The sequence below is a fragment of the Coturnix japonica genome, chromosome 5 (assembly GCF_054131305.1).
Source record: "Coturnix japonica strain WE chromosome 5, WE-NBRP24, whole genome shotgun sequence".
In the NCBI taxonomy this organism is placed as follows: domain Eukaryota; kingdom Metazoa; phylum Chordata; class Aves; order Galliformes; family Phasianidae; genus Coturnix; species Coturnix japonica.
This window is the reverse complement of record NC_140667.1, coordinates 33,669,209-33,688,399: the sequence shown is the minus strand read 5'-3', so window position 1 is coordinate 33,688,399 and position 19,191 is coordinate 33,669,209. Positions and strand designations below refer to the sequence as shown.

The following is a 19,191-nucleotide window of genomic DNA, read 5'->3' as shown; positions in this document are numbered from 1 at the left end:
TGAAGTTCCTACTTGTGCTATTTGAAGAGATGAATGAGTACAGATACACATCTCAGCTGGAGAGGTCTCACCAGTCAAGGTAAAAAACAATCAAGGCAAAGCTGCATAAAAAACTGCATACACCTGGAAGCTTACTTTCAAGCACAGCATTACCTCACGCATGAGGTGCAGACACAACTCCACATCAACCTGGCTAAAAGGTGCTTTGACTCTGAAAACCAGTCCTCATTCTTCATCTCTCAACCAGAGAAAGGTTAACAGACTGCTTGTTAGTAATACACACAAGGCTACAGAACAATTATTTGCAGAATGTTTAGAGTCACTGTAATAACTCTAATATGTAATAAAATGGGATGAAGGTGATTTTATCATAAATCAGATTACAATAGACTGATCCTACCTTCTCCACTGAAAATACACTCACTTTTCTTGAGGCAAAGAAAACACAGTTAAAGGGTAGTTTTACCAACCTGGAATCTAGTAATAGATTCGGTGTGATATGAAAGAACTGTGACAAATACAGTAACAGAAACAGGACAATATTAAGTAAAAGTCATAGTCCAGTAGAAAAATCATGCACTGGAAAACTACCATCTTTACTATGTACTAGAAATACAGTAGTTGGAGGACAGGAATAGGCCTAAGTGTATTAAAGTAGCAGTAACTGCAGGAAAGAGTGGGTGCTACTCGACAAATACAACAGTATTTGCAATACTACATACTGTTTTAGTCATCCTTATTCAAAAATATAAGCTCAGAGGAATTACAAAACTTCATCTTCTAAAACTCAGGTCAAGAAGTAAAAAGCAACAACATTCTTGCTTACATGTTTGCAGGCAAAGGATCACAAAAGGAAAAAAAAAAAAAATCAGGTTACCACAAGAAAAGGTGAAAACTAAAAATTGCAAAAGGGTTCCTCATCAACAGAAAGATGACAGAAGTTCTGGAGTTCTACAAAAACAGTGACAATGAGGGGAAAAAGTCTTCTGATGGATTATTTCAACAGTAACTGAAAATAAAGCTCAGGGATGGTTCCTCCGGTTCTGACCACTAGCATAAAGAAATAAGATCTGAGAACACAAGTGTTTCACAGACAGACCAAAAATTCAGACTAAAGTACGCTCAGTTTTACTGGTCTCTGTTTTAAAAGCTTTACTTTCCTTTGGTAACAAGCAGTGCTAGAGGATATTGCAAGTAACGTTATCTGCTTGCCACTGATCTGTCATCATGATACTTCCCAAAGTAAAACATTCTAATTTATGTTTCCAAACAGAAATAAGTATAGCAATATCGAATATTTATGTCTATCCTCGATAACATCTCAAGTGTTCAGAATAAATGTTTTAAGTTTGGTACAAATGCAACAAGTGCCAGACTCTGTACTTGGGACACAGCAACCCTAGCTGTATAAGTCAGACTGGGGCTAGCTGTAAAGACAGGATAAGAGCCAGCCCTGCAGAAAAGATCTGGGGACTGACTGACAATAACTGAATCTGAACCATCAGTGTGCCACAGCAGTGCCAAGGGCCAACTGTACCCTGGGAGGTACCAGACCCAGCACTGTCACCAGGTAAGGGATTGCTTTACTCTGCTCTGCACTGTGCAGCCTTATCTCAAGCACCACACACAGCTTTCAGACCCAAAAGGTAAGGAGGACATAGAACTATTAGAGACTGTACAAAGGAAGGCTACAAAGATGATCAAGGGTCTAAAGGGCAAAACCAATGAGAAGCAGCTGAGGTCTCTTGGTTTGTTCAGTGCAGAGCAAAGGATGCTGAGGGGAGGCCTCATGGTGGCCTACAGCTCCTCACAGGGAACGGAGGGCCTGCATTGAGCTCTGCTCTCTGGTGACAGTGCCTGAAGGAATGGCATGGAGCTGCATCAGAAGAGGGTCAAGATGGGTGTTAGGAAAACACTCTATTCGAGCAAGTGGTCAGGGATGGAACAGAATCCCCAGGGCAACTGGACACAGCCCAAAGCTGACAGAGTTCAAGGAGCATTTGGATAACTCTCTCAAACATAGCACTTGGATTTTGGATGGTCCTACCATTATGAAGCCAATACTTGGGCTTCATAATCACCGCATCCCCTCACCAACTCAGGTTACTCTGTGGTATAAGGTTTCAGAATAGAACTAAGGCTGGAAAAACACTAGTTGCTTTCCCTATTGTTTGCCAAAACTCCTTTCCTCCTTCCTATCCCTGCAGATGTAATCTCTGACAATGAGGACCGCAGACTTAACTGGTTGAGTTTTAGTTTTGAACTGAAACTAATTCATTTTATGAAAGTTTACATTTTAGTCTAACTAAGGTTATAGCAAAAATAGCTACACTTCAACTTATGTTACCAGTGCATACAGTTGAATAGTGTAGAAAAAGTTATCAGTATGAGCTTTAAGAAATATTTCAGAAGTAGTACTAAGTTGTTAAACACTGTAAACTACAAAATAAATAAAACCATGCATCTCTTACAGAAAAAAAAGAAAAAAAAGGAAGAAACTACACTTAAAGAAATTCAAAGGAGTATATCTTACAAACTGAAGTGACTTACAACATGAACTTCAGTTTGAATTTCCACATAATCCAAAACAACACAACATACACAAAAACCCCCCAATACCTACTAAAAGAACTAGGCATCCAACATTCTTAAGACTTTCTGAATACTTATGAGCATTTTACCTCACAAGATAAATTTGCTTTCTCCATCATTCCAAGTATTTCTACTTCTGCTATTAGACATGAGAGCAACAGCCCTGGACCATAAATTTCAGATTCAGAAAAAAAGCAAGAGGAAAGCTACGGAAAACTTGAAACTACCCTTGTAGTAGTCTTAGCCACTGCAAAGAAAGTTACAACAATCAGAAACTTCTGCCTACATCTGCTCCTCAACAGGCTAAAGCAACAGCAGAGGCCTTGGTAAAGACAGCAGGGGAGCTGCTGACACAATGAGAGGAAGGGAAGATCTTATAACATCCAGTCTACACAGCTTCAACATAAATATCCACCTCGAAGGAACTTTCTCTCAACACAGCTGAGACAGCAGTATGAACACTGTATTTAAATTTCTATGGAATAAGGTAACTTAAATCAGAAGTATATAATTGCTTCATTTTTAAAAAAATTGTTTCCACTTTAAAAAAGTATCTTCAAAGTATTTTTAACCATATGATTTTGTAGTCATAAGACAATAACATTTACGCTCATTAGGAAGCCTTAAAAAAAATACAGTACCCTTTAAGTCGTGTGTGATTCAAATCACATAATTCAAATCTGCATAGTAAGAGCAATTCAGGACTTAAACAATTAGCAAAGTTTAACTCCACATTCTATTTGAACTAAACTTCTGTTTCTATATGCTATTCCGGTAGTCAGATATAAGCTAGTAGGAACATCCAAAAAACTCTATCAAGGACAATATTGAGAACAAGGTCCTATTTTTGACCAAAGAAAGGAATATATTTAACTGACCAATGTAATGTTAAACAGAAACCACTTGCTAGACCATGCTTGCCTAAAATTATAATCTAACCTACAAGGAATATAAATTCAGTACCTAAAATCATAACACAACCTGAACATAATCCTTAAAAAAAAAAAAAAAAAAAAAAAAAAAAAAAAAGTGAAATAGAATACACATTTTTATACCAGTTATTTACAAACTTACACTAGGTGGGCATTTTGTTCTTTTTATTTTAACAGAAAATTGTACAGGTTGATTACTTGTTTGCACACACTAGGAAAACTCAGTGGTCAGTAAAACCACTATAAAATTTTTTTTTTCCAGGCTTTTAGAAAGAGTTCCACATTCCCAGCAAACAACTGAGAGTGAAAAAGAAACCACTCCTTTCATTCCCCAGCCCTTAACTTCATTCCGACAGCAAGAACTGCAAGAACTGAAAGAACCAGTTCTACCCCTGTATTCATAAAGTAGGTTTTGTTTTGTTGTTTGTTTTTTGTTTTTTTTTTTAACAGATTAACAAGGAAGGATTTGTAGATTAAATTCTGCCTTCACTAACGTGTACGTGAAGGAAATGAAACTGCACGGGTACATACAGATATGAAAAAAGGACTAAAACTTGTCAAACAACTGATTAGGCAGACAACCCATCTCATTCCCCAGGTCTGCTGGAGAAACCTTGGACAAAATGAAATAACGCTACTTAATAATTTTACAGTATATTTTTCAAAATAAAGAATCGCACATATTTTTATTTCTCCTTCCTTATAATACATTAGATGTGTAAAAAAGCCAATAACGTATACATAAACACATGTGGTTCACATTGCAAATAACTGACTTACCTTCTTATCTTCTTTCACTTTTTGAGTTTTCTTTTTTATTTTCTTTTCATCCAATTCTTGATCTGATGTAATAGCAGGGTTATCTATGCCGCCCTTCCATGTTTCAACAGGTGACAGAAGTGGGTCTTCTTCACTACCACGATGCCTGCCTTTTCTTTTAGTTTTAGAGGTGGTAAAAGCCTCATCATCACTTGCATCTGAATGCGTTCTCCTATAGTAAGACTTAGCTTTGCTGAACAATGTCTTAGACTTATATTTGTACTTTGAAGGCCTTCTTTCCCCATGACTTTTAGATATTCTCTCAGAAAACCCATTTTCTTCATCACCCTGGGCATTTATAGGCATTGAGTTTCGAACTTTAATAACACGGTTCTGACTATCATCCGGAACTGCGTAGATATCATCTGCATAGCCTTTAGGTTTGAAAACGGTATCAATAGGCTCAGCATAATTGTCAGACTGGTCTACATCTTCTGGTGGTGCTACAGGCACTCGAGAAGGTTGTTTCCTTGGGTTTTTACCAATACCTGCCTCTATTGTTTTCAGAAGGTTAGGATCCAGTTTTTTCACATTTGTCCTTGGAACAAGGGGTTTCGGTTTTATTGGAGGAGGCACTTTATGGTTGCGTTCATGGTCATGACAATTGAGTGGCGTACTGTGAATAGGATACTCATTTCCTTCCAAGTCCAATCGGTACTTTGAACGGTCACTAGGGGTTGGGAGTAACCTTACATCATCACCAATTGGACTGTATGGTGGCGGCCCCTCAGCATCGTCCTCTGAATCTGGATAATTATAGTCAAGGGAACTTCCTCTGGGAGACCTTGAAAAAACATCCTCACTTGTATGTGTTGTTTCTCTTGTGCTGTCCGACATGTAGGAACTTTCAATCATGTTTTTCTTCTCTAATACATCACTAAAGAATAATGTGAAGACCTCCGTTTGACGATGATACTGAGATAATGAATATAAAGCTGTAAACTTCGCAGTTATCTCTGTTGCTATGTGTTCTCCTTCAGTCATGAGCTCCTTGATAGCTTCATTCTCAAAAAAGTCTGCCTGGCTATCCGTAACAGCCACCAATTGGACAGGAATTGTATCCTGAACTTCAGAAAGAAATGCCCGAAGCATCCCCATGGACGCCTTCCGCTTTGCAGAGTAAACCAGTATGTATCCATGAACAAGTTCATCTTTCCTTACACCAATTGAAGAATGGTATGATAATATAGTTATTTGTATTCTACGCCTCTTTTCACCTATAATTTTATCAAGCATCACAGAATTGTTTTGGCCAGCCTGAGCAGCGCTACAGGAGTGGGAGTCAAGGAAGGGTGAAAGAATGAGATCTACACTGAATGGATCACCACACATAGCACACATGACAATTCTTAAGTCAGCTTCTGACAGATCTTTAATAGTGGGAACAGGACTCACAACATCAAAGTGATGTTTAACTGCTTCCAGTACTCCCCTCAGAGCTTGCTTTATTTGGGTCTCATTAAATTTGCGTGGATATGTACCAGCAGGCACATCTACGAAAGGACACTGCAATTTGTTGGCCAGCTGCTGTCCCTGATGTCTCAGAATAGGTAGATTCTTGCTAACACTGTCCCTCTGATTAGCCAGTATCAGTGTAAATGGAAGATTAGCCATGTATTTGTCTCTCCTTATCTGAGATGCTTCAGCTCTTATTTTTGCAATGCAATCCCCAATAAAATTCAGTGATTCAATAGAGTTAAACACACAAAAACAACCATGTGGTTTGAAGGTAGAGGTCCACAACTGAGTCAACAGGTATGGGGATTTTGCATCAACTGGCCTAAGATCAAGCTCATATATTTTTCCATCTAACGCATATTCATCATCAGTAGACTGTGTCCGAATTTCATTTGCTAACTCTTGTGCAAGGCCATCTTTACCCAAAATGAAAAGATTAACCTTATCTATGTTGGCACTATCATGGTATAAATTTGAACGGCCATGGTCTAACTGCAGAAGACTGTTGGCAAGTAACTGCTCTACTTTAATGTCCATGCAATTTTGGCCACTGAGACAAGTTTCTTTAGTTGGATGATAAACAAATCCTATGTGTTTGAGAAGAAGAGATTCTCTATCAGGTGCAAGTTTCTGCAAAGCTTTGTATCTAGGCTCCTCACTCAGAACTGCATGAATTTCACTCATCTTATCTGAACTTGGTGTTGCATTAAGATCCAGGTCATAAAATAGCTCTGAATGTTCAAAAAGCATTTCCTGAAACTCCTCTTTGGCTTTTTCAACAATCTCTCTCTGATGCCTACCATACACTTCCTTACTATCTGCATCAGTGATGTATTTGAACGCCTCATCCTCCATAACAAAACATATAACTTCTTCCCATGGCTGTCCAGGTGAAATGAACTGGATTTTCTCAAGAGTTTTTTTGAATTTCTCCTTCATTTCAATCCTCCTCTTTTCAGATATAAGATGCTGCACATGATTTTGATAAACTTTTTCTGCCTCTAACGTAGTGAGAAGGTCAAATGGAATCCTTCTGTCATTCACTTTATCTATGTGGTCTGTTTCATCCCAGGGTGTTTTTTCAAGCACTACAAAACAGGAATGGAAGTCAGGCCTTTTCTCTATTAACTTCAATGCTTCTGACCAGCTCAAATGTTCAATCTCATCTAGATTTGACAGAAGAGTATTAAGAGCTCTTGGCAATGCATTAATGTATTCTTCTTTTCTTTTTCTAATGTGTTCCTGTTTAAGCTGCTCTATGTGTTTTGAAAATGTATTTTTGGCCTTTTTTGTTCCTTCCAAATTTATGTACTCTTCATAATCAGGGTGGTTTTTCAGTTTGTTACTAACTGTTTTCCAAGTAGCATGATAGTCTCTCACAGTTTGGACAAGTTTTTCAAACTTGTCTGTTGCCGTAACAACTAGCTGTCTTTGAGTTTTGTAGGCATCCAAGTAGGGGATTATTTTAGGTTTACCACGAGTTTTATCCATCATTTGTACAAGGGCAGTAAAACAAGTTTCAACGTTGACATTGAATCTTGCTGATGTTTCCACGACCACAAGGTTCTTCTTATTAGAAGCAAATGCCTGAACTTCTCGTAGATAATGATCCACACATTCATCACATTTTGTTGCTGCTATTATTATGGGTTTCTTAGATTTTGATAACTGAATATACAGATTATTCACAAATTTAAGTTGATCATCAAACTTCCTATTGCATCCTTGGCTTACATCAATGCACAGCAAAAATCCATCTATGCTTAATTTCCCTTCAGGCATTTGTTTTTGCTCAAAATCTTGTTCCAAGCCCAGCTGATCTGTGCAAATGTACATTAATTTTTCTGCTGACTGCAGTTTGGAGGCAGCTGCACGTTTTATGTACGGTTGTAAGTTTGTACTCCGATGAGGCAAGAAAGTCTGATCATCAATGAACTCAGTCTGCTCAATTACGTGAATTCTGCAGTCAATTCCATCCTCCCCACATTGCGTTACGTCACCCCAGTACAAAAAGTGATCATTGTTAACAACTCTTCCTCCAAAGTCAATTGTGCTAAGCACAGAGGTATGCTCAGGATAATATTCATCTGCTTTCGAACGAACGAATCTATTGCACAAACACGATTTCCCAACTCCACAATTACCTTTATCCTTTTCAGTTCCAGACAGTCCAACAACACTAACTGCATAAGATGGGGGACGTGGCTCTTTGTTTTTTGCCATCATAACTTTCCTCTCATTATTTGGCAATTATTAAGGTAACTGTATGTGGTTTTCATTCTGGAAATGTTCCTACTAGGTTAAATTGTATATCCAAGGTTTCACAAACAGCTTTCAGTTGTTCTTGCTTCAGCTTGTCGTTGAGAGTTCAGACACTCAGAATGAAGAAGGATCATCTTCCTAAAGGAAAAAAAATAAAGGAAAAAAAAGTTACAGATTGCAGATTATTTCCTTCCGTAATCCTCAAGAGAAAAAGAGGTTTTAAAAACAATACTGTTTGTTTACCCCGAAATTATTTTCTCTGTACATGAATGCTTCACAACTACTTTAAATGAGATCTTGAGCTCCCAATTTATTCATGTTAATCTTATTTATATCAAAGATTTCAAAATGAACAGGTTTTAGACACAGTTCAGTAACAGTTCATCATCTATTTGAATAAGTGATCAGAATATGGCTGAAAAGAACAAATAAGTTTTTTCTTGCACAAATTACAGGCACTAAGCAACATTTTCTGCTTTATCAGAATTTTCCTTATTACTTGAGATAAGGGACAAGTCAAGCTTTATGGTGGCAGGCTCTCACTATACATAAATATGTTACAGTAACAAATCCAGAGAAATATTCACATACATATACTTTCATTTATGCTCACATCTTCACTGAATAGCACGCTTACTTGCATGAATAACATTAACTTTGGGTCCGTTTATGAATTCCACTTTCAGTTTCCAGTAAAAGAAACGTTCTGAGTATGAAGCTGTGAAACCAGGAAGTTGACAATGCAACACAGTTACCACCTACCTGCAAAAGTAAACTTTACTTGTATGCTAACAGCAAACTGCTTTTAAGGGGAAGCTTCTAATCTAAATTCTATTGAAAAAAAAAAAAAAGTGAACGCTGATATACGGATACTAACATAGAAATATAAGAGTTAATTCTGAAGTTTTTAAAAATATAATGTATATCCCTCTGTCTCTTTAAAATAAATTTAAAAAAAAAAACACAAAAAAAACTGTAAATAGAAACTCAATACACACAAAATCCCATAGAATTATTACAAGGATCCAGTGGTTTTACTGAAACTGTCATCCTGTATAATGAGTTGCACTATCAGTTATTAATCAGAAGATATTGCTTGTGTATGTACTGCAAATGGAAAGATATTTACTATTTTAGAAACAATTGCACTATGCAGAAAACAGCACAAACAAAAGAAGGCTGAGTGGCCACACCCAGCAGGTTGCCATTGTGAATGTCAAGCCTAACTGAAGTCCACAAACTGGAGGAGTACCCCAGGAGTTAATACTGAGTCCAGTAACGTTCAACATCTCCCATAATGATTTCAGTGATGGGTCACTGAGTACTCAGTAAGTTTGCAGACCATACAAAACTGGGAAGAAAGGCTGATACATCACAAGTTTACACTGCTTTACAGAGAGACTTATTGGAGAAAGCCTGGCAGGAACCCTTGCAGTTCAACAAGGAGAAGTGCAAATTTTAGCACCTGGAGAAGAACAACTGCTTATATCAATATATGCTGGAAGCTAACCATATGGAAAGTAGCTTCACAGATGCAAACTTCAGAATCCCAGTGGGCAGCAAGTTATCAGGAGTTAGTACTGTGGCCTTGTGGCAAAGAAAGCTAATGGTAGCTTAGGCTACATTAGGAAGAGTCACAAGTGTGTCAAAAGAGTTGGTTTTTCCAATCTACTTCAGTACTGATGAGACAGACCATACCTGGTGTACTGCGTCCATACAATAAAAAAGATACGGACACAATGTAGATTGTGCAGTGAAGGGTCACCACGCTTGTTAGGGGATTAAAACATTATCTCATTCTCTCACATAAGGAAAGGTTAAAACTGTTTAACCTGGAGGGATCTCATCAATGTATATAAATATCTGGAGGGAAGGTATAATGAATGCAGAGACAGATTCCTTCCACTAATAGTGACTGAAAGAAGAGGTAACAGGCATGGACTGAAGCACAGGAGATACCATATGAACATTTTGAGTTCACAAACGTTAGAACATATGAAGCTTAATTATAACCATTAAGAAGTTTCTAAAAAGTATTTGTATCACACTGTAACAGGAAAAGGAAGTTTTGAAACCTTTAACAAACTGGCCATATAGAATTAATGCTTCACCAGTTTTTCACCTAGAAGTAGAAACTGAAGGTCTGATCAGAAGCACAGTATCTATGTCATCATCTTAATAATGCAGCTCATTGACCACAATATAGAAACTTAATACATTTTTTTTAAAAAAACAACAGCTTTCAGTTACAAAAATAGTGAAGAAAAGTACCTTTTTAAGGCAGAATAAACTATGTCTTATATTGAAAAAGGAAAGGGAAAGTAATGTTAATAATTTTTATACTTAGTAGCTTTTAAATTGCAAGAAGTAAAACTTATGCTGCTTTTTAGGAATTTGTTCTGTTTTTTTAAAAACAACTCAAGACATTCAGGAAGATTTTTGTTTTGGTTTGGTTTTTTTTTTGCTTTTTACTTTTTCCACTATATTTTTATGTTTTTGAAACTCAAAATTTAGAGCTAGAAGAAAATGGCTCTGCACATAAAATCACTTAGTGAAAGTAAATCCTTCGCAAACAGTGTTTGTATTAGTACAAATAAACCAACCCAGTGTTTTCTTTCTAAAGCAAACCTTATCATAGTAGCATCATTCAAACCACCAGAATGAGACATTTAGTCACCACTTCCACTATAAAAATGTTTTCTGTTTAACACAGCACAATACACATTTGATGTGGACTAAACAGAAACCTTCCTTCATAAGACTACTTTATTTAATCAGGAAGATGCTGTCTATTTGCAACTAGTTTACAAGACTCAATCAATACTTTCAGATTACCTACATCTTCACGTAGCAAACATTCTCCCTCCTCCAGCAATAAATGTTTCATCTAATCAATATATTTTTAAGAGACTAAGTACTAAGAGTAAGGTGAAATTGAATGCTTACATGGAAAAGCAAAGAAACCAGTCTCTCACCAAACTTCTGCCACTGAAGACTTTCAAAACAGTGGAAACAGACTCAAAGGAGGGGTTGTTTTCTGCAAGTTATTTTGTCTCTGACTTGAAAATAATAGAGTACTTCTATGTGTAGACAGAAGGATTTTGAAGAACTGAAATGTATGACATCATTGCAGGAAGAATCTCTGACCTGACAATCGTGTCATAAGACTATGTCTCTACAGGCTTCCAGATTTCCTGGTGCAGTTATGAAGAAAATAAGGTGCATCACCTTGTACTTACTCACCCGCCTACCCCCCTTGAACAAAAGGCTATGAAGACCTAAAGCCTAAACTTACTGTTAGAAAAACAAGGTGCAAAGCAGGACAATTATCCTGCTGCGATCTTTCTGCAGTGATGTCACCACATCCAAACAGTGACCTTCAGTAAGTCCTTCTCTGAGGGATCCGAAAACAAAGGTAAGATTCACCAACAACTTCAAAATTATGACAGAAGCAGCAGCAATCAGAAAAGATGTAACTCTTAAGCTGTGCGTGGAAACTGTTTCCCCCATATTAAATCTATACACTTAATTCACAACTCAGAGCCAAAGCTGGATCTTGCTCTTAATTTAAACCATCTAAACACAGCTATTAATACTTGGAACAGACAGAAGACATAACTCTTCCTAAGTAACTGTGATTTCAGAAGTACAAGGTGGTATTTCAGCCACATTTAGGCTGCAAAAGCCTTTAAGTGAATACACTATCTCAGATTATATACAAAATAGGTAACATTTTTTAAAAAATTCCAATTAAAGAATTTGTAACTCTCTAAGACCTGGAATACAGTTTTGTAAGATGAACTTGAAACAATCTGTTAGGTAGAGTACACATAGAATGAATGCCTACATAAATACATGAATCTTATTACTAAAAAAGTACAATCTACATCAAAATCCTCTTACCCGTAATAAACCCCAGTAAATGTTGATTTTGTAGCAGCAACTAACTACAGTACAGTTATCAAAAACCGATCTCATCCATGGATCTTCAATTTGAAACCACTCAAAACCAGGCTTTAAATACCAGGTCAGCGTTACATTTACTAAGACACAGGAAAGGAATGAAACTTGATGCACTTGGACTGCCTCATGGTGCAAGCCCTTTCAACTAAGGAAAAGTTCTGACAGAGATATAGTACCATGCTTTAAATGTGTTAAGCATAACATCCAAAATGTATGTTTTTTTCTATGTCATTTATATTCTCAGTAATACTATTTCGGAATAATACAGGTGGTTGAAAAGACAACTTAATCTTTACTAAGTTGTCTTTCTGATTTTAATAAGAGTTCAGCAAGTGATAAGCAATGCATCGATACCAGAGAAATACTGCAATTCTCAACTTGTGGTAACAAACACTAAAAGATCAGCTAGAGCCACAGATACCATTTACTCCCAAATACATGTATCTTAAAGTCTTAAAATATTTTGAGCAAAAGTCTAAGTATTAGCATGGGAGACAATTATTATCAGCAGTTAATAAAATTCTAAAATAGTATCACTTGTCTTTATTTAGTAATTGCAGCTGCACAGGAAGTTGCAGGTGAGCCCACAGCCAAGAAAATCACTTACACACAGTACTCTGCAATACCTTCTGAAATTATTTTCTGAACCTAAAAACATTTCCAGTGTGCAGACCTAGCAAGGCTGAAGTGTAAGTGCTGTATGAAAGACTCTCCAGAACCGCTCATGACAACAAACTCAGCAGCTGAGAACAATACTAACAGGTAAGTAAAGTTCTCCCATGGCCATCTGCTCACTCTAACGCTGCCTAGAGTCAACAGTTAAGGACCCCTGTTTTTCCAGGATTGGTTTCAATTACCATAGTGCTCTGAGGATGTACATAAATGAGCCACCTAAGCACACTTTTAGAAGAGGGCCATCCCAGCCTAGTCTGCGTCACAGGGTATGTGAATGCCTTAAGTTACTGTGACCGCTACAGTGGGTCACAAAGTCAATTCAAACACTAAATGCCTATAAAACAGTTTGCAGGATGACTTTTGCATACACATCACTTTCAAATATCAAGGACCATGATCCCAAGGAAGCCATAGTTTAAGAATTAAGAATACTGCTGACATACAGCTTCAGCCCTCACTTCACACTGTGTACCAAAATTTAGCATTAGAAAATACTTAGATATCTGAATTTTAACATCTATCAGCACATCACTAATTGTATCCAAAGTGTAACAGAACAATTCAAACACCGTCAATTACTGCTCATTCAATAATTAACCAAGAGGTATATTCTTTACTCTAACAAGCATTAAAAAAACCATTCTCTTCAAATCAAGGTCCTTTTAACCAACTAAACTAGATTCAGAGCCTGCCAATATCATCTCACTAAGAATCATGATTCACCAGTCATTCCGTGTGCCCTGCTCTTCTTACTATCGTGCCAATAGACACACCCTCACAAATAATGGCAACCTTATCTAATTACCTGTACTTGAAATTTTATTCATATATAAAGGTCAATTCAGTGCTCACTGGTAAAATTCTCCTAGTAGAAATAATTTCCTGATGCGCTGTCTGAACCATTATTTAACCAAGAAACAATGAGACAGTAAGGGATGATGCTCTGAAACACCTCCAGCAACAACTTGAAACTCAAACACAAAACGAACACAGTGTTAGACACAGGGAGATTGGTCCTGATACACAAATGAAGGACAAGAAGGGACTGCCCCAATGCATTCATCTCAGATCTGGTTCCTACAGTGTCCAGCTATCGTCCTTAAGGGAGTGAGACACCAAAGACTTCTTCACATAGGAAAGTGAAGTTTATAAAAGGACAGAAAGAAAAACTGACCACCCAATAAATGAACACAAAGCTGGGTTTAAACATTGAAGTTTCCTAGATCTCTCCTACTAATAAGAGTAATTTGAAAATCTCTATTGCATTGCCCACAATTAAAGCAAGGCTTGAATTTTGTTTCTAAAATCAAAACAGACTGTCACCCCTCAGCTGGAATCCTGTACTCCAGGGGAATTATTGTCATTGCTGCTGTTGGCAAAAATCACAAAGAAAAAAAACACAAACACTGAACTATACAAATTAGATCACGGAACAACACAGGTAAACTGCAGAGGTTCCAATTATCATCACTGCACAAGTCTGAACTCAGGCTTCTCAAGTGACTTATCTACAGGTTTCTGAATACTCAAGAGCACTCAATACACATTCAAAGCTTTGATTTTAACAGCAAAGTAAATAGTGCAAGCTTATGGGAAAAATAAATTCATAATCCTTCCTCCACAGGAAAAGCTCCTACTGAAGACATGCCTACTGCTCACAGGAGTTTCTTAGCACAAGACTACCTGATCAGCCTATTGACAAAGTCATTCAAGAACACACAAAAGCACTAAGGGAAGAAATCTTACAAAAGGGAATGAACTGACAGAAAAAGAAGAAAGAAAATGGAGCAGATGAGGGAGGGTGATGAGAGAAATTGGGCTAAAATGCATTTGCTGCAACTTAAATTTCACTGATCCACGTATCTGGATCATTTCATGTTAATTGGCTTGATGAGGAACTGCAGTACAGAGTCTGAGTACTGACAGGAGAAGTTTAGAGACTTGATTCAAAGAGTAATTCATACAACCCAGATGTGCAATTTCTAGTTGTGTAAAGTGAGAACACTCCAACTGTTTGCAAAGTGAACAAATGAAAAGCCACATGTAAGTGGCAAATAATATTCTGCAGAATCATTAGCTAATTTAACTTAATGCTACAGTGTAAAAATAGCTACATTTCTAGAACTGTGCATAGAGGTTTTAGTTTCCCCTTTCTAAATGTGAACATCCTTCAGCTATGCTAACACGTCCAGCAATACAGTACTGCAAAACCAAGGAAACTGCTGTGATGTACCACAAAACACATATAACCACAACGAAATAACCACAGATTCATTCAGTTTCTGATGGGTGATAGGCTTTGCATAAAAAGCACAGCTAATACTCAAAGTAACTTCACTGCAATTCCTTCAATTTCCCGGCCAAATATTCCAAACTCATTTTTCTTTAGTTTAAATATTCTATTAAAATGCACAAACATATGGAAGCGATGACAGGGCTCAAACGATCTGTGAAATTAATATCCTTACACAAGTACCTCCTAAAAATCAACGAAGAAACAACACTCCAACCTCAGTTACACTGACCTCTAGGCTAAGAGCTCTCAAAAAAAAAAAAAAAGGCGATTAAGAGTATTGTGCCTCCTTTACATTGGTCATAATAGACACAAGAAAAAGAAATCCTGGCAGCGCTAACAGCCAGCTCTCGGTATCACCGGGACGACCAGTCACCCAGCTCTACTCTCTGCAGCTCTGGCATCACACCTGCGGGCCAGGAGGCGGCCGGCGGCTCGCCCGTCCCCCACGCAGGTGCTCCCACCCGGCGGGGCGCGGGAGGGCCCTCATCGCCGTGCCGACGAAGCCCCCTGGCGGCCACCGGGCCGCAGCCACAACCGCTCAGCCAGGGCAGAACCGTGCCCTAACAGGGCGGACTGAACCTCGCAGGGGAACCCTCCATCATTCCACGGTAAGAACGCAAGGCAGGTTTTATCCCCAGAGGTACAATACTTACGGATGCGACGCTTCCGGTCTGCCAACCAACACAGCCATGACAGCAGCACTGAACACCTGTCTACACAAACTCTCGTTCCCCCAGGAGAGGTTGGACAGCACGATGCCCCGGGCATGTCTGATATGTGCAATTTGGAGGCCAGTTCACGTGTCAGCCTACTGACAATAATGGCGTGGAGAGCTTTAGAGCTGCATGCAAAAACACCATCAGAAGATGCCAGTACATAGGACGTGTCTGCTGTTGAGGACAGACCTACAGAAGCCTGAAGATCCCGCCTGCCTCCTTTTAGTACCTTCAATAAACGGAAATGGACTTAGCTCTGTACCATCTCCTGGACTAACAACTCCCAGAGTGAAAGCTTATGCAGCACGACCTACCAGCACTGTCAGTGCATTTCTTTACTACTCAGTTCACATGTGAAAAAGCACCTACAGCTTTAGGAAAGCATATTTTAACCTCAAAGAATTGCAGCACGTGATTCTTAGCGCTAAATATAGGATTTTAAAACAATTCAGTCTGAGCATCAAGTATTTAATTGGATTACACTGCACACGTAATACCTTACCTAAAATACAGCCCAACAGCAGAGAGCAGCGACCATTTGGTCGCAATTATTTACCCTTTTTTTATTTAAATACACAATGCTGGCAGCCACTTCCCATGGGGATACCTTTAAAAGACACACACTATTTAAGTTCAGTACGCCCCAGGCTTAAAAACTACTTGATATCAAATACACCAAGATAGCGATCACGTAACAAATGCCTAAAACAATTTCTGCCACTTTAAGTGCTATAGAGTCTTTCAGAAAAGCCCTCTGTAGTTGCACCACGCTTTCTGAGCTCTAGTAACAGAGTTCCAGTAGAGCACTATAAATAGACCACAGCACATCTTTAAAATCATTTTCAAATAAGGCACAAAGAAGAACAGAGCATCCTAAAAACACACCTGGATGAACGGATATGCTGGTGTTACATACTACAAGTTTTACACACAAATGTGGTTCTTTTTACTCTGAGAAAACGTGCAACTATGCTCAGTGATGTCACTGCTGACAGCAGCTGTCACGCTGAAGAGCCCTCAGAAGATATGGCAGCACAACAGCAAAATGCCAGCCTGTAATTCCTCATTAACCTATGGAGTAAGTACATGAGCACCAGTCTTGTAACTGGCCTCAGTGCACAGGTTTAAAATGGACGTCCAATTGACCAGCACACACTGATCTCTCTCCCTCTCTCTGTTTCTACTCTGCAGAAGAGTTTTTTAAATTTCTGTCACGATTTTTTATTAAGAAAAAAATTTAAAAAAATCTTCCAATTACCCACATGACACTAAAGAATACACACATACCCCCACAGGCCTATTTTGGTCTAGATTTAAAACACTTCCCTCCTACTTATTAAGGAAATACTCCACACTGGTACCAGAAGCAATATAGGAGAGGGCAAAAGGGGCCCACTGAGCCAAGGGTAGGCCGGATTCTGGGGGAAGGTGACCTGTATTTCTCCCCACCTCAAAGATAGAGTCCTTATTTTTAAGTAAAAACAGTATTTTGTACTTCTTATATCCTGTATTCTCAACACCGTGGCTCTCTATCTGTGTGTCTCTGGTGCTTTCCTTGGGTGGAGAGAGTCTAAAGGTTATGCTGGTTTAAGGGATTCAAAATGCTCAAGAGCTGCAACACTGCAACTGGCTACCCTATTTCAAAGGCTTAAAATCCACCTGGTGGAAAAACAGAAACGCACACACATCATTAGGAAAGCGAAGTTTGCTTCAATTTAGTATCACGCAACACTTGAAGGTGAAAGGAAGGAGGAGAATTGACAACTGTTCAAATTTTTGCTGGAGGACCGAAAGAAGATGAGGACGAGTAGAAGGGGGCGGTGAGGAGGGAAAGAAGTACGGAGGAAGGGTAACAGAAAAGAGGGGGGGGGAAAGACCGGCGGTGGGAATGGAAAGAAGGGAGGAAGCCGGAGGAGTTGGGGGGGGAGGGGGGGGAAGAGAAGGGAACGAGGAAGGAAAGCAAAGGAGCAGGGGAGCTCCCCTTCCTGCCGCCCTGCCTCCCCAGAGAGCCATGACCAGCTGGCAGCTCGCACGGCAGCTTCAGACCCTCCCATCGCTCGGGCCTTCATCACCTGCCTGGGACCAGGCTCTCTGCCCTCCCCGCCTCCCCTCCCCACCGCGGTGCCGAGGGGCCGCCCTGGGCCGGGGGCCGCCCGCCCTCTCCCAGCTCCGGCCCCAACCCTCCGGACCGGCTGCGGCCAGCAGCGACCGCACCGCCCGCCCGGGCTGCGGCCGCCTCCCCCGCTCCGTCCCTCCCGCCCCGCTGCGGGCCGCCGGGGCTCCCGTGGGAGCGGATTCGTGCCCTCACCTCGCGCCGCCGGGATCCGGCTCCTCCGCGGCGGCGGGATCGGCTGCATTCCCGGGACGCTCTCTCCGCGCCGGCGCCCCCGGCGGCTTCTCCTCCCCGCGGGGCTCCTCTCTCCTCTCTCCGGCCCGCGGCTCCCGAGCGCTGCCGGCGGTCGCGGTCCCGTCCCGCCTCTCCGCTCCCTCCTCAGCGCTCTCGGCTCAGTAATGGCGGCCGCCGAGCCTCCCCGGCTCTCGCTTGGCTGACGGAGTCTCTCTCTCCCCCTAACTTTACCTCAGCAGCTTCCCTCCCCTCCCCCCTCCCTCCCGCCTGCCCGCCCGCCCGCCGCCGCGGCTCAGCGCGCGCCCGCCGGGCCAGCTGCGCGTGCGCGGGGAAGCGCCTCTTCCTGCTGCCGCTGGATTCCCTGGGAAGCCTGGGAGAGCGCGCGCGTCCCGCCGGGTTCGCGAGCACGCGCGCTCCCGCGCTCAGCCCCGCCTCCCCCTGTTCCCTACCGCCCTCACAGGCTCCAGCGGGTGCGCGCGCCCGGAGCCGCGCTCGTGCCCCGGTGGCCGCATGGGTAGCGCGGGGTCCGGGGACCCGGGTTCTAGTCCCACCGCGGGCGGCGGTGCAGGCCGAGGCGCCGTGACGGGCACGTACGTGTGCGCCGCTTCGAGGTGTGTCCGTGCACGCTGCTGCCTGGATGTGACGGGGCTTGTTCCTAAACGGGGGTAGAAGGGGAGAACGCCGGAGTTTGAAACTCTGCTTTAAGAGGCGGAGGTCGTTCCCTCCCCCCCAACCCAGCCGCCGTGCTCACTGTGCCTTCATTGACCCATGTGTCCCAGGGTGCAGTCATACCCTCGGAGCTGCTTTCTACTCCACAGGAGCCTGTGGACCTTCATGCTGCTCTCGCTGGGGAAAGCCGGTCCCCAGAGAAAGGCAATGACAGGCAGCTGCGGCTGATGTGCTGCAGGGCTGGAGTGACCAGCACTGGGTCTCCACTTCTCTCCTATAGAACGTACCACTTCTGTCTTCTTTCAGCCTTAAAGATCTGCAGACACGAGCAGGCTTTGTGGCCTGTAGTGTTCCTGTCTATGGGGCAGACGTTATCACAAATCCCACACTCGTATTTAAGCACCCAAACTTAGTGCTCGCTTTTCACCATTATCTCCGCACACCACCATTTGCTGATGGCTA

At 41.0% G+C, this 19,191-nt stretch overlaps 1 protein-coding gene across 1 annotated transcript in view; it reads right to left on the bottom strand.

The window, feature by feature from the left end:
• Positions 1-18,261, bottom strand: part of ARHGAP5 (Rho GTPase activating protein 5) — a 46,007-nt gene extending 27,746 nt beyond the window's left edge. The window contains exons 1-2 of the mRNA XM_015864969.3: positions 18,022-18,261; positions 4,305-8,201 (exon numbers count right to left, since the gene is read on the bottom strand). Coding sequence (XP_015720455.1) covers positions 4,305-8,027 — 3,723 coding nt within the window. The 5' untranslated portion in view covers positions 8,028-8,201; positions 18,022-18,261. The remainder of the gene's footprint in view (positions 1-4,304; positions 8,202-18,021) is intronic.
• Positions 18,262-19,191: the final 930 nt, after the last annotated feature.